Source organism: Trichosurus vulpecula, chromosome 2, assembly GCF_011100635.1.
Source record: "Trichosurus vulpecula isolate mTriVul1 chromosome 2, mTriVul1.pri, whole genome shotgun sequence".
Lineage (NCBI taxonomy): Eukaryota > Metazoa > Chordata > Mammalia > Diprotodontia > Phalangeridae > Trichosurus > Trichosurus vulpecula.
In genome coordinates this window covers 34,215,227-34,230,686 of record NC_050574.1, presented here as the reverse complement: position 1 = coordinate 34,230,686, position 15,460 = coordinate 34,215,227, and the positions used below count along the sequence as shown (strand labels likewise).

The 15,460-nt window shown below is 53.2% G+C and overlaps 1 protein-coding gene across 1 annotated transcript; it reads left to right on the top strand.

Moving 5' to 3' along the window:
• Window positions 1–586: 586 nt before the first annotated feature.
• On the top strand, window positions 587–14,729 carry PLEKHN1 (pleckstrin homology domain containing N1). The gene is made up of 14 exons (XM_036743649.1): window positions 587–729; window positions 1,286–1,388; window positions 5,498–5,644; window positions 6,022–6,102; window positions 7,270–7,342; window positions 8,543–8,667; window positions 9,300–9,443; window positions 9,682–9,762; window positions 11,225–11,300; window positions 12,597–12,754; window positions 13,043–13,210; window positions 13,577–13,735; window positions 14,138–14,278; window positions 14,508–14,729. The coding sequence occupies exons 1-14, from the start codon at window positions 647–649 to the stop codon at window positions 14,727–14,729; spliced, it is 1,761 nt and encodes a 586-aa protein (XP_036599544.1). The 5' UTR covers window positions 587–646.
• The last annotated feature ends 731 nt before the right edge of the window (window positions 14,730–15,460 follow it).

Sequence of the window (15,460 nt, the reverse complement as noted above, 5' to 3'; positions counted from 1 at the left end):
TAGGCAGACTTTATCTCTAGCCCAGCCCTGCCTCCCCCCTCCCTAGTCTCAATGCCAGGCTGGGGAGCAAGCCCCCAGGAGCACATTTTGGGGGGGAGTCACGGGGGCTCCCCCAGAAGCACTTGGAGGAAAAGGTGGCCTATCCTCAAGGAAATAAAAAGGCACCAGCTCTTGTGGCCGCTAATGTCCCCCTCCCCAGTGGAAGGCACAGAAAGGGATGGATGCTCTGACCCACCGTCCCAGGCCTTGATTGCTCCATGGCCAACCATCTCCTGCCTCTGGCCATAAGAGGGGCCGGGACGTTCCAGGTAGCCTTGATGGAAAGCCGGACTGAGGGCTGAGGTGACCTCTGACCTCAGCTGTTCCCTGCTTCCTTGGATACCTCTCCCCGGAAGCCAGCTCGGGAGTCAGAATCCCCAGGCAGGGCGGGGCGGGCTGGTAGCAGCTCCAAGGTCACGCCCACTGCTGGAAGGGGGCCATTCCGATCTAGCTTGAGCTCAGCCAGGCTCAGCTGACTCCAGCTACCGCTCTGACAAGCGGCCCGGCCAGCTGCACCCAAGGGTGCCCGGCAGAATCTCCCTGGGAGCCTCAGTCCCTCGCAGGACCCTAACACCCCTCCCCCAACTCTTCTCAAACCCTCTTCGCCATGGGCAATGCCAATTGTGTCCCCCAGGCTCCCGCACGTTTCCGAGCCTCCTTCTCCAGGAAATCCTCGCTGAAAGGAAAAAAGTAAGGCTGGGGGTCCTGGCAGGGATTGGGGTCACAATCACAGTCCCGGTCCCGGTTCCGGTGCGGTCACGCTGCTCTTGGAAACTGGGAGGACTTGGGTGGACCAGGGCAGGGGCAGGCTGGGGTTAGGCTAGGGGCTTAGGATTCAGGATGAGGCCAGGGGGACGGAGCTTCTAGGCACTTGGGGCGTAAGTTGTGGGCTCCCCTGCCTGGAGGGGGATCCCGCCCCACTCCTGTGCCTAGTCTAGGCTGAGCAACCTTGAATCACTGGCTCCCACAAAGAGATTGGGGGTGGGAAGAGGAGAGCTAGGGCCAGGGTGGCCCTCTCCCTGTCTGTCCCTGGACGCTGTCTTGGGGTCCCCCTGTCCAGCCTGGGCTTCCCTCCCTCCTCAATGCCCCGCCGCACCTACAATCACCTTCCAGCCAGACTAGGGGCTCCCTCGTTGCCTGGCTGCCCAGCTCCAGGGGTTAGGGGTTCAGGGCTGGGGACAGGGGGCGGGGTGGCGCAGAAGGGAAGGAGGCCATTCTCTGAGCCTCTTCTCCTCTCCCCCCACAGAGAGGACAGCATAAGGCGTCGAGGGGAACTGTTTGGAAGCGAGAGCGGCCCAGATGGGGACACCAAGGCTACCGACAAGATTCTTTATTACATTCCAGGGACGGTGAGAGCCGGCGGGGAGGGAGGTCAGAAACGTGTGTCCCCGTCCGCGTGTGTCCGTGTGTGTGTGTCCGTGTGTGTGTGTGTGTGTGTGTGTGTGTGTGTGTGTGTGTGTGTGTGTGTCCGTGTGTGTGTGTGTGTGTCCGTGTGTGTGTGTGTGTGTCCGTGTGTCCGTGTGTGTGTCCATCCGCCTGAGGTCCGCGCCCAGAGATCTCCTGGGTCAGGGCTGCCCCATCTCTCCGCCCCCCTCCCCAAGCCAGGCCAGGCTAGCCAACGATCCAGAGGAGAAGCGTGGGCCCCACCCTCGGGCACCTCACCTCCTGGCTATCCCGAAAGTCTTCGCAGACAGCGAAACTGGCGAGAGAGTCAGGGACTGAGTCAGTGTGCGGGAAGGGAGAAGAGGAGGGGAGTGAGGGAGAGGGAAAAAGGGGAAGGCCCTCCATCCCAGCCTGGACTCCAAGCATACTCCTCCAGGAAGGCTTCCAGGCTTCCTCCCCCGCCCGAAACTGCGGGGGAAAACCCCTGCCCCATCCCGTCTCTATGTGAGCTCACACCCGAGTCTGATCGACTTGGGGAGGCCAGTGGGGGGCGGGAGAGGGGGGAAGCCGAGTTCTAAGGGTAGAGCACTCGGTTTCAAGCGCAGGCTTTCAGCCCCAGGTTCGGGCTTTGACCCCCAGGGCCAGCCAGGATGAGAACTTGGTAGCAGTCCCTGAGAATGCTTTATACACAGGACTACATTGGGTCTTAGAGACCAGGGAGGGTAACTTGTCCAAGGTCCCGCAGGAACCAAGTGGCTGGGGGATTTGAACCTGGGTCCCCTGACTCCAAATTCATTATGGTCCGGTCCTCAGTTTCCTCTTCTGCACAATGATTGGGTTGGGCTAGCTGGCCTCCGAGGTCTTCCAGCTGTAAATCTAGAACCCCGAGGACCCTAATGGAGGTGGAAGGAGGCAGAGAGGAGGCTATTGAGTATTCAGTGAAAGGAAGCTCAAAGTCCTTTGAACGGCTCCTTTGAACACCCAAGATGCTAAGATAAGTAAGGCCCTTAAACACCACCTGCTACCAGGGCCACCCCCTTTGCTTGGGCAATCCCTGGGAATGTGGAAGGGCAGACAGACACAAGGGCTGGCTTCCCTGGCCCTCCCATCCTTGGACAGAGGGGAAAACTTGGTTCCAGAGATGGGTCCAGGGCTAGGACCCAGGTGTCCTGTCTCCCAGTCTCTGGGCTATATGGCACCTACTCCTTCTGGCTCAAAGGGACCTGGGGAGGGGGAGGAGAGTCAACAAGCCCCTCCCCCACCATATTTGGGCAGCCTTCCTTTTCCTAAGGATACTAGGAGGACTCCTTAAGTGGGCATCCTCAGATCTAACCTGATTCCCTCCTGCTGCAGTTGAAGCCCATTGGCTGGTAAACCCAGAGGATGTTTTCCTGCCTCAGTCAGGGCCCTGCCCAGGTCAGTCTGTGGGCCTGGGGATTGCCTGCCTTCCGAGTGTTCAGTAGTATCTGCAGGGACCTTAGACCAAATCTGTCTGTCAGGAAGTTGCTTGTGAGCCGATACTTTCCTGTCTGTGTTACGTGTGACAAGGAAGGAGCTGATGTTTTGTCCGGGATCATCTGGGGTCCTAGACCAGGAATCCCTGCCTCTTCTCTCTCCTAGCCCCACACCTTACACACACACACACACACACACACACACACACACACACACACACAAACAAACATGCATGCACACATACACAGATGCCCCTCAGGGCCTAGGCACCTTCTACCAAGAAACATGGGGAGGGGCAGGCGTGAGCAACCCTCTCAAGTCTCTGAGTTCACCAGCCTGGCTGAGTGGCCAATGAAACCTCAGGCCACCCCCATCCTTTCTATTAATAGCCCCATGTCACCAGATAGTTGCTGAAGCAGGGGTGCTGATCTTGCAGAAACAGAAGGGGGGCCATTAAGGTCACCCTCTGGTTAGAGTAGGAGCCTCTCAGTTTGGAAGCCAGGACACCTGGGTCCACCTCCCTGATGCCTCTGTCTGCACAGACTGTGGGGGTGGGGGAGAGGACTAGTTGGAGGCAGAACTGGATTGGTAGGCCCCAGGTAACCCTGCAGCAGCCAGTTGGGAAAGGGGGACGTGGCACTGGCCTGAGAAGTGACTAAGCTTTGGCACATTCTCCAACAACCTTCCCTAGTTCATCTCCTCCCTGCGGAAGGAGTCGGAGGGCCAGCTTGGTGGCTACATTCCTGAAGTCCATTTCTGCATCTGGGTGCCATGGCCACATTCCATTTAAGCATCCAGGGTCCATGGGCAGCTTGCTTGGATGAGTCTGTGGCCTACTTTTATGCAGGTCCCTGGGGCCCTGAGCCAGTTCCCATGGGGAGTGGGAGGCCCCACCCAAGGGTGGGAGGGCCAGGGAAGCCAGCCCTTGTGTCTGTCTGCCCTTCCACATTCCCTGGGATTGCCCAAGCAAAGGGGGTGGCCCTGGCAGCAAGGCAAAGCATCAGGCCCAAAGCCAGTGCCCTGGGTTGCAACATGCCTCATTTGGCTACCTCACCCAATGCATGGAGCTAATGATGAGAGAACCCTGGACCCCCATGTTCCATACCCCAGCCACAGGCCACTTTCCCAAGGCTTAGCTTTTCCCAGGCCTGATTCCTGTGTGTGGCTGCCTTCTATGGGTGTGTCTGTGTGATTACATATATGTGTGTCTATGTCTAGACCTCTGAACTTTCATAGGCTCTGGAAGGGACCACAGGAACCACCTTCTAGTCCATCCTCCTTATTTTTACAGATGAGGAAATTGAGGCCCACTCCTTTTTTTATTTATTTTTAGTTTTCAACATTCACTTCCATAAGTTTTAAATTTTCTCCCCCCCAAGACGGCATGCAATCCAATATGGGCTCTACATACACATTCCTATTAAACATATTTTCACATTAATCATATAGTAGAGAAGAATTGGAATGAATGGGAGGAACCATGACAAAGAAAAGCATAAAACAAAACAGAACAGAAAAAGAAAATAGTCTGCTTCGCTCTGCATTCAGACTCCATATTTCTTTTTCTGGATGTGGATGGCATTTTCCATGAGTCTCTTGGAACTGTTCTAGGTCCTTGCATTGCTGAGGAGGGCTAAGTCTATCAAAGTCAGTCATCAAACACTGTGGCTGTTACTGTGTACAGTGTTCTCCTGGTTCTGCTCACTTCACTCAGCATCAGTTCATATAAGTCTTTCCAGGTTTTTTCTAAAGTGTGCCTGCACATCGTTTCTTATAGTACAACATTCATATACCACAGCTTGTTCAGCCATTCCCCAATTGATGGGCATCCCCTCAATTTCCAATTCTTTGCCACCACAAAAGAACTGCTGTAAATGTTTTTGTACATGTGGGGCCTTTTCCTGTTTGAGGCCCACTTCTAGAGGGGAAGTGACTTACCCAAGGTCATACAGGAAGGAATGGCACAATGTGTGGCTGTATCTGTGTGTAGATCTGTGGATAAGTAACATGATATGATGTAGAAAGAGTTGGAGTCAGGGTTAAAATCCTGGCTTTTGCTCCCTTTGGGACCTTATGTGTGTGAAATCCTTTATTGAGCCTCAGTGTCTTCATCTGAAAAAAAAAATGAAACAGTTGGCCCAGTTTCTAAGATTCCTTCAAACTTTGATCCTGTGGTCTGTAACTGTATGTGTCAGAATATTATAGAAATCTACAGCTCTCTTTCTTTGTATCTGCCCACTTGTCTAGGTGATCAAATGAGATAATATTTGTAAAGAGCTTAGCACCGTGCCTAGCACACAGTAGGTACTCAGTAAATGCTGGTTCCTCCCCCATATAGATAGGTAATTGTGATTGTGTGCACCTGTGTTTGTGTGGGTTCCTGTTTGTAGAGTGGGGTGGGGGGAGTCTCTGGGTCCCAGTTTAAAGAAGCCTCAGCCTTTAGGAGACCCCTTCAGCTCATGTGTGCCCCTGGGTACATTTCTTTGTCCTGCTTTGGACTGGCTGTGTCCTCCAAACTAATTCCATAGGCCGGTCTCCCTATACCTGTTTGAGGAAGAGGGGTCCCCTGTTGTGGCCACTTCACCCCAGGCCTAAGCTCCTAGGCCATATCCTCCTCCAGGACATTCCGGGCCCAGAAAGTCGCAAAGAAAATATAGACCAGCCCATCCTCAGTGTGTTCAAGAAGGGCCGGCACAAAATGCCTGTGAGGAACCTCGGGGAGATTGTCCATTATGCCAAGGTCAAGTTCAAGTTCCAGAACTGCCCGGTAAGTCCCAGATGGAGGTCAGGATTGGGCCTCCCTGAAGGAGGGATGGTATTGGGGGTTGTTCCAGGCTTAGGTATGGGGAAACCCATTCCCTGGTAGTGATAGCCTTCACTCCCAAGAGGGCCATGGAGAAGGAGAGGGCTGCCTGATGAGCTCATGGCTCTTGGAAGCCAAAGCCTCAGGTTCATGGCCAGGCAGAGAAGAGGATCCTGTAGAGCTCTGACCAGACCCTAAGTTAAGACTTCACACTCAGTGACTGAGTTAGGAAAGACATTCTTAGCCTACAGACACTGCCCTCCACCCATCACCCCATCTGATTACAGCCTCCGACCCTTCTCAGTTCCCTGGACAAACCAAGCCTTCCCCCTTCCCCACAGGACATCAAGGATTGTTACCTGGAGTTGTTCCCCTCATATCTGTACTTCCAGGCTCATGACTCCAGCGGCCTCACCTACCAGGTGAGTAGGGGTGGAAGAAGCCACCACCCCACCACCCCACCTCTACCCCTAAGAGCCAGCTCAACATCTCAGGGCAAAAGGGGCCCCTGAGGCAGGCTCCCCTGAGCCCTGACTCTGCTGGGCTAAGTCTGCCTTTTCCATAGGGGTGGGTCCTCCATGAGGTAAGGGTAAGAGCACCAGACACTCTGCCCCCAGAGGCCATCTGGTACATCCCTCCTCATGTTACAGATAAGGAAACAGGTCTAGGGGAGGTTGAAGAGGGGTTTGAATGTTGGGTGGTAAAATTTGAAGCCAGGTCTTCAGACTCCAGCGAAAACCATGACTAATTCCATTGCTTCCCAAATCAACAAGCAATTTATTAAGCACCAGCTGTGTAGGAGACTGTGCTTGTTGAGGTTCGATAGTTTTCAGTCTTGTCCGACTCTCTGTAACCCCCTTTGGAGTTTTCTTGTTTCAGTGGCACCCGACTCTTCATGACCCCGTTTGGGGTTTTCTTGGCAGAGATACTGGAGTGGTTTGCCATTTCCTTCAACAGCTCATTTTACAGATGAGGAAACTGAAGCATATAGGGTTAAGTGGCTTGCCCAGGGTCACATAGCTAGTGAGTGTCTGAGGCTGGATTTGAACTCAGGTCCTCCTGACTCCAGGCCCAGCACTCTGTGCACTATGGCACCACCTACCTTCCTCTTAAAGAGCAGAAACATCTCACTTCCCCGCCTTCATCACCTGTTGGAGTTAACCCTGCTGATGTCCAGGCTGCCCCTGGCATTTGAGTCTCTCTGGGGTAACATTACAACATGCCAAGCTGGCTGTGACTCCAAGAGAACAGGGACTTCTTAATCTTAAGCCTTTGTTTCACCCACAAAGCTGCCTTTGGTGGAACGGAATTGGCCCTGTACCTGGTCACACTAATTGCTAATTATACTTAGGATGTGAATAGGGAAGAAGAGGATTTTCTCTGGCCCTGACCTCATCCCCACTCCAAGGCTGCCAAGCCTTCCTCTCTCCAAGTCCCTCTGGTGTGCCTAACCTGCCCCTCAGGACAGCCCTGCAGGAAGGGAGGGAGACTGTGAGGGAGGGGGAGGGTCAGGCTCCAGTCCTCTCTTCCCTCCCTTGGGCCCCAGGACCCCTTGCTCCTCCCTCCTAATCCAACCTGGACTCCTCCAGGGGCTGCTGCCGCTGTCTATGCTGAACATCTCTAGGCTAGAGATAGAAGGAGAGCATGCCTTCCAGATCACAGGTAAGGGAGGACATGCTTGTGAGATTGCAGGATGCATGAATGGTTTGGGCAATATTTATCTGAAGTCCCTGGTAGTGACCACCACGCCTTCTCCTCACTAACCCACCCTCTTCCCCTTGCTCTAGGCCTGTCTTCCTGGGCCACGAAGAGAGCTTATTACCCAAGGGACAGGGCATTGATCCAGAGCTGAACTGGGACATTACTGGGGGTGGGGGTGGTGACCTGGCAAATGACTGTGGTCTTGACCACAAATGTTAATTTGGATGCTGACTGGGGTCATTGATACCCAGGATACCATTAATACCAGAGTATTAAATGGACACACTAGTTGGACCATTCTCACTGAGGATGCTGACCAGGGCAGTGACCTAGGGTTTGAAGAGGAACAGTGACCAGGAAGTCATTGATAAGGGAGATGGCCTGGGTACTAGATGAGATCACTTCGCTAGGATGTACCAATGAGAGGGTGTGTGGATAGGACACTGACCTAGGTGCTGACCTGGGCTCTAACAGTTGTTAGAGACATGATGGGATGTTCTGACTGGCTCATGCTGATCGAGGTACTTAACAGAGACATGGGTGGGATATGCTGGGATACAGTTTAGGCACTGATTAGATATAGGCTGGGGAGGTGGGTAGAGTGCTGGCCATGGTGCTGACCACGAGTTACCGACTCAGAATGGGAGCGCAGACTGAGACACTGGCTTAAGTACTGACATACCATTCACTGACCCATGGTGACCAAGGGCGTCGATCCGACTACTGGGTGAGGATAGTGATGAGGGCTGTCCACTTTACCAGATTACTACTGGGGCCAGTCATTGAACCATTGTGACTAGAGGTGCTGACCAGGGTCCTGACCAGCGGGAAGCACTTTTGAGGTCATCGTGGCTCCCCCATGGGAGCTCAGAGGGGTTGAGGCCGCCTGCGGAGCTAGCCAGGAGCATACCCTCTGTGCCTTCTTCTGGGCCCTGAGGCTGGTGATTGATGCTCCCTTTTCCAGGCAGGCAGGAAATGAGCAGTTGGGTGGGGCAGGTCTGAGAACAGGATGAGGGTTGGGCAGCTGGTTGGGGGAGTAAAAGGACAGGGGGGAGCTGGTCAGGGAAGGACAGGGAAGGACATGTGGGGCCGTGGGGAGGTTGGCTGACCCCAAGATGACCAGTGACCTCCCTCTCATCCCTGCTCTTCTCATCTCCCAAGCCCCCCTGCCTTCTCCTCTTCTGGTATTCTGTCCCAGCGAGGCTGAGCTCCGTTGTTGGCTTTATCACCTGGAGAAGCAGATGGCCCTTGTTAACGGACCCCAGTGCCCATCTCCTCAGTTCCAGGTGAGTTCCCCATGTCAGTATTCCTGACCTCCTGTCCCCCCACCTTAGCCTGGGCTGAGAAGAGGCATGACTTCTGGGAAGAGGGAGGCGATACTTATAATGTACTCTGCCCCCATCTGACTTTATCTGGAGTACTGTGTACATTTCCAGGTGTCATAGATTAAGCTGGGGAATGTCCAGAGCAGATGGACCAGACTGCAGAAGGGTCTTTAGTCTGAGTCACTTGAGGATCAGTTGAAGGAACTGTCCATGTTTAGCCAAGAGAAGAGAGAAAAAAATTCAGTGAGTCATGATAGCTATGTTGAAGTGAAAGGCTGTCAGGTCTTCTCCTGGGGCCAGAGGGTTGAGTCAGGAGCAACAGGTGGAAGTTGTAAAAAGGTAATCCTTGTCTTGATGTCAGGAAAAACTTCCTTGCCATGAAAGCTAGGTAGCATAGGCTGCCTACCTAGAGAGGAAGTGAGATCACCATTCTTGGAGGTCTCCAAAAGCTGGATGGTTACTTTGGGGGTGTACTATAGTGAGGATGCCTTTGGTGTGTGAGATGTGTGGGAAGGCCACTCTCCAGTTCTGTGCTTGCCTGGTAGCTTCAGGTCTGAGCCCTGTAACTGGCTCTTCCCATCTCTGTCCCTAAGGGTCCTCTAGGGGAGAACCGTCTCTGCCCTCTCCTGTGGGCCCTCCAGCACTACCCAGTTCATCACTGGGAAGGAACCAGCCGAGAGTCTCTGGGAGATGTAGTCTGTGCCTCCCGAGTGAAAATGCAGCATCTACCCTCCCAGGTGGGAATGAGGGCCGGTGGGGGTGGGGCGTGGCAAGGAAGGAGGGGGAACAAAAGGCAGGAGAAGCTGGAGTGGGGAGAAGGGCAGAGTGGAGAAGGTCTGAGTGGGAGGAGAAGGTGCAGTCCAGGAGGGGAAGGGGGAGGACACTAACTTCCTCCCTGCCCGTGTACTTATGACGAAGCTAGCTGAGGTCATCCATGACCCCCGAATCACCATCTAACCTTCTCTGACCTCTCAGGAGCAGCATGACCGGATTCTAGTACTCTACTCATCTACACTGGTCATCCTGTCAGAGGACTCTGATGGATTGAGCTTTAAGGTAGCCCTAACTCCCCCCCTACTCCCTCTGGGCCTTGACCACAGTGCTCAGATGCCGCTGGGTATTACCTCTCCTTTGCCCCTTAAGTGACATTTCTATGAGCCTCCTTGCAAGCCAGTGAGGTAGGACTGCCTCTAGCTTTATCCTGATTTTACAGATGAGACAACTGAGGCTTCCTATCTGAGTCTCCTGCCTGTCCCACTCCCCTCCTGTCCAGAATCAAGTTGGTGGGTGGGGCTGGAGGGAGTGATTCAAGTCGAAAACCAGAATTTCAAGATCGGTCTAGGTAAGGGAGGTTCCTGCCAGGCCTCTTGTTTGTCTGCCTTCCCTGGGCCCGGGCTCATGTGGAGGGGGCCTCTGCTCCCCGGGAGTCCCTGGGGGCCAGATATGAGCTGACCCTGAACTATGAAGGGGTGGTCCTGCACCGCCTCCCTCTCCCAGGTGGGGTCACCTGTTTGCTGGTGATTCACTTCCCTCCCTCCCTTCCTCTCCATGTCCAGGAAGACAACAAAGAAAGGATTAACCCACAGCATGAAGGATTAGTTTAGCTATCCCAGAAGGACTTCCTGTCCAGGAGATGTGTAAGACACAAAGCTAGGGCCTGAGAGAAGGTGAGGTCAAGGGATTCTTCTCTCTTGAGTATTCGCAGTCAGGTAAAACCTGCCCAGAGACAATGGACACATTGACCCTCACCAATGCTTTAATCCCAGTGGCCTTCCCGGCTGGGTCAGTGCCCAAGACTGTGAGTGGAGATTGTCTCCAGAGCTGAACTGGCTTCCCATAAAATGATTCAGAATGACCCTGAAAACTTAGCATCTACATGACGCATTGAGGTTTGCAAATCGCTTCTTCGAAAATACTATCTCAGGGTATCCTCGCAAGAACTCTACACGATAGATGTTGTTACTATACACATTGTACAGATGAGGTAAACCGAGGCTGCCAGTGGCTATAGGGGACTGGTCCCAGGGGTGCAAAGCTGGTGAGGGTCTGAGGCTGGATTTGAAATGATCTCAGCACCCCATCCACCACCCCACCTAATAATCATGGCTAGCATTTTTATGGTACTCTGGTTTGCAAAGCACATTATAGATGCTGGATGTTTAGCCCCTTCAAAGTAGATGCTATTGTCCTCATAACTGAAGAAGCCCGAGTGAGGTTACCTGACACGCTCAGTAGGATTTCGTGGCTAGTAAGTGTTGATTTGAACTCCTCTTTCTGACTCCCAAGTCCAGAGCTGATAATGGCCAGAAGTCATTATAATATATTATAATAATGACCATTGACTGCCAAGTGACCTTTAGAATGAGTCAGAGTGAAGAGATCTTCAGACCTGCCTCTCTGCAATCAAAATCAGAAAAATAGGGTAAGGGGTTGGGAGGACATAGGGCAATAGGCATCCCCTTACATTTCCGTCATCTCCTACACGTCAGACCTAATGATGCCCTTTGTCTTCAATAAGGGGGAACTTCCACTCAACGCCGTCCAGCTCAACTTTGAGGAGAGTGAGAAACAGATCCGGTCCTTCCTGATAGAGGGTTGGTAAACCGAAGCCTCCCTGGACACCGGCTGGGGACTGAGGGCCCAGAAACCCCTTTCGACCTGATCCTTATCCCCGGCACTTTCCCCATGCAATGCCAGCTGCTGCCTCTGACCCCATGCCCACCCCATTCTCTGGTCCCATGGCTATAATGAGTGGAGACTGAGTCACTTTTCCTCTCCCATTGTGCAAGGGGTGGAGGTGGGGTGGGGGGAGTCAGGCTGGGGCCAGGGCAGGGAGGGATCTCAGTGGGATCAGCTGGGTGGGTGACATTCTTGGTTGGGGTGGACCTGGCCTCTCTGGCTGCCATGTCTCATGTGTTTGCCCTGGATTTAGGTGACAGCCTAGATAATCCTGAGCTTCCCACTTTTTTCATTTTTTTGGAGGGGGGGAAGGCAAGGCAGTTGGGGTTAAGTGACTTGCCCAAGGTCACACAACTAGTAAATGTGTCAAGTGTCTGAGGCCAGATTTGAATTCAGGTCCACCTGACTCCAGGGCCAGTGCTCTACTCACTGCGCCACTTAGCTGCCCCCCCTTTTTTAAAACTGATTTTTAAAAATTTTATTCTGAACTGAAGAAATAAAACAAGAATTTCCACAATATAAATAGAATAGAAAAAAAGATTGCACATAAAACTGCAGATCTATTATGTGCAGCTTGCTATTCCATTTAAATAATAAATATATAATAAATAAATATAATATAAATTATATCTATAAATAAAGATAATAAAGTTACTAGGTAACTTTTTTTCCTTTTTTCTCTTTCTCCCCCCCCGACCCTAGAGATGGCTACCATTAGAAAAAAATATGTATATGTAAAACCTTACTATGCATATTTCTATTTATCAGTCCTTTCTCTAGATGTAGATAACATTTTCCTTCCCAGTCCTTTGTAGTTAAGTTGGGTATTTATAATAGTCAAAATGACTGTCACTCGAAGTTCTTAAAACAATATTTTTGTTACTGTATACAATATTCTCTTGGTTCTGATCATTTCCAAGCTCCCCTCTTCAAAAGGAGCGGGGTCAGTAAGTCAGAAGTCATCCCTAGGCTCACCTTTCCAAGGTGGAGTTGGATCAGGGGCTCAGAGATCACTCTTGGGGCAGCTGCTCCCCTACCCCACCCTAACATTAACCTAAGCAAATTGGATCCTGGGATCATAGAAGGGTGGTTAGGGTTCTGCAGTGGGCCCAGTCAGTGAATAATTCTCCCCAGTCTGGCCTCAGTATGAAGGGAGGGAGCAGCCGTAGGGACCCCAGAAGGAGCCCATGTTGTGTGTCCCACCCCCACAGGCCGCCTCATCAATACCATCCGAGTATTTTGTGCCAGCTATGAGGACTACCAAGACTGGCTGCTTTGTTTTCGAGCTGTCCGCCTCAGAAGAGGGGGCTCCTCTACCCGCTCAGGCTCTGAGGGCTTCCAGGGGCCACGGCCACCCCTTCCAGCACAGGTGAGGGGGAAGGAGCAGCTCGGGCATCCCAGGGTTAGGGAGGCCCAACAGGAAGGAAGCTCAAGAGTCTGACTCAATGTGAGGTCCTTGAGGGCAAAACCAATTTTGGTCTTGCCTTTGTATTCTTCAATGCCCAGTACTGTCCTCCAGGTTTAGCCAGAGGTGGTGAGCTGTCAGGGATGACAGCAGAAATCTGCAGGCCCTGGCTGGGGAGGTTTGGGGTTTGTGGGAGTAGGGAGGAGCATTCCTTCCTCTCTGGGACCCACCTAACCACACTACTTGGCTCAGTTCTCAGTCAGCGGGCGAGCATCCCTTACCTCTGATGGACGGACCAACTCCTGGGCATCCACAGGGGCCCCATCCACTTCCTCCCACACCAGCAACTCCCTCCCTGACCACCCCATGCTGCCCGACAGCTGCCCTGTGGGAGCTGCCAGCACCCCCCAGAGGGACCATGTGAGTGACACAGGCCAGGGCAGGATCTAATAGGTCAGACAGACTTCAGTGGCTGTTTGGATTCTGGGAAGAGGGGGAGGGCTTCTGGGCACCCAAGCAGCTTTGGGGGTTTGAGGGTTTAAGTGGAAGGGTCTAGTTGGACACCTAGAAGAAGAGTAAGAGCTGGGGCTGCCCACATGACCCTAAACAAATTCTCTGCCCCCTTCTACCCTCTGGCCCCACCTGTCAGCCCAGCCAGGGACTGGGGTTACAACAAGATACTCCTTGTTCCTCAGCCCCCAGGGGCTGGGGCCACAGAGCCTGGGACTCTTCCATCCCTAGTGTGGTTTGGAGGACACCCAGCATGGTCCCTCTCTGTCCCTCCAGGGCCAGGCCAACCCCAGCAGCTCCAGCTTGGGAAGGCGTCGGGCAGAACTGAGACGCAGGGGCAGTGGCCGCTCAGCCAAGGGAAAAGGCACCGGGCAGCCCAAAGGAGAGGAGTCACCCCTCAGGGCTCCCCTGCACCTGGACCTGGGCCTCACCAATGTAGGGGCCTTCCCCAGCCCCCATCCCTGGCCCTGGCCCTGATTTTCCTTACCCCTTTCCTTTGCTTGTCAGTCTGTCTCTTGTTATCTCTGTCTCTCTCTGTCTCTGTCTCTTTTTATCTGTCCTCCATTTGTCTCTCATTGTCTCCCCATGTCTCTCTCTGTCTCTGTCTCTATCTCTCCCCCATTTATCTCTCATTGTCTCCCTGTGTCTCTCTCTCCTAGTCCCCAAAGAATACCTGGCCCACATGTGTGGACCTAGCTGGCAAGGGGGGTTCAGATAGCTGCCATGTCACCTGGTCCCCCAGCCCAAAGCAGGTGGACGTCACTTCTAATGAAAGGGAGCCAAGCATGGTCACCCTGGTTTTTTTTCTCCCCACCCCTGCCCCGGCTTCTCCTGCAGCTAAACCGGAGGAGTCTAGAAGGCAGTGAGGAAGCAGCAACTGATACCCCAGAGAAACCCCATTCTCCACTGTATGCTGACCCCTATACTCCAACCTCCACCACCCACAACAAGATCACAGATGTCAGTAACCTGGATGAGGTCAGTGGAATTGGGGAGGATTCTGGGTAAACCTGATCTGATTTTGTTCAAAGCCTGAAGTCTGCCTGGAGCCAGCTCTGGTTAGTGCCTGAATCCCAAGGTCTTGGGCTAGGCTGGCTCCGGGGAGCCTGAAGGGAGATCTCCAGGGACACAGTGGGTGTCCCTGGCTCCCAGCCTTCTCTGTCCCAGCATCAACACCTGATGGAGATGTTGTTGGTTTTCCTCACAGTTCCTGGTGGCAGCTAAGAGTTGTGTAGGCCAGGAGCCACCGAGCACCTTCCCCACTGTCCCTGTCTCCGTCCCTGTCCCTGTCCCATCCCCCAGCTCACACCCCCTTCAGAAAAAGCCAACCCAGCAGCACTGGGAGTCTCAAAGACATCGAGGTTCCTTCAAAGTCCGGGGAGTTGGTCCTCTGGAGTCTTCCCGAACTCGGCAGGTGAGTGGTGGCTGACCGGGGAGGGGCCTTGGTCCTGACCTGGAAACTCAGGTTGAGAGCAATGGATGAAGCCAGGGATGGGAGTGGAGGGAAGAGTCTGCTCAGAGGCAGAGACCGAGATGGGGAGAGAGTGATAGAGAGATTCAAATGAAGAGAGGCAGGCAGGTCTGGGCCTCCTTTCATAGGATTGTACAATTTAGAGCTAGAAGGAACCTTAGAACAGAGACTCTCTGAGCCCTTTGGATGTGGAACATTAGAACATAGAACATAGAATGTCAGAACTGGGAGAAACCTTAGAACAGAACATAGAAAGTAGAATGTCAGAACGGAAGGGAAGCTTCTCATTTCAATGTGTGCACACACACGCACACTCTCTCTCTCTCTCTCTCTCTCCCTCTCTCCCTCCCTCTCTCCTCTCTCTCTCCTCTCTCTCTCTCTCTCTCTCTCTCTCTCTCCTCTCTCTTTGCTCTCTCTCCTCTCTCTCCCTCTCTCCTCTCTCTCTTTCCTCTCTCTCTCCTCTCTCTCTCTCCTCTCTCTCCTCTCTCTCCTTTCTCTCTCTCTCTCCTCTCTCTCTCCTCTCTCTTTGCTCTCTCTCCTCTCTCTCCCTCTCTCCTCTCTCTCTCTCCTCTCTCTCTCCTCTCTCTTCCTCTCTCCTCTCTCTCTCTCCTCTCTCCTCTCTCTCTCCGTCCGTCCTCCTCTCTCTCTCCTCTCCTCCCTCTCCTCTCTCCTCTCTCTCCTCTCTCTCT

Coding starts and splice junctions, on each gene's coding strand:
- PLEKHN1 (XM_036743649.1), top strand. CDS start 647: ATGGGCAATGCCAATTGTGTCCCCCAGGCTCCCGCACGTTTCCGAGCC. Junction 730..1,285: donor TCCTCGCTGAAAGGAAAAAA/GTAAGGCTGGGG, acceptor CTCCCCCCACAG/AGAGGACAGCATAAGGCGTC. Junction 1,389..5,497: donor TTTATTACATTCCAGGGACG/GTGAGAGCCGGC, acceptor ATCCTCCTCCAG/GACATTCCGGGCCCAGAAAG.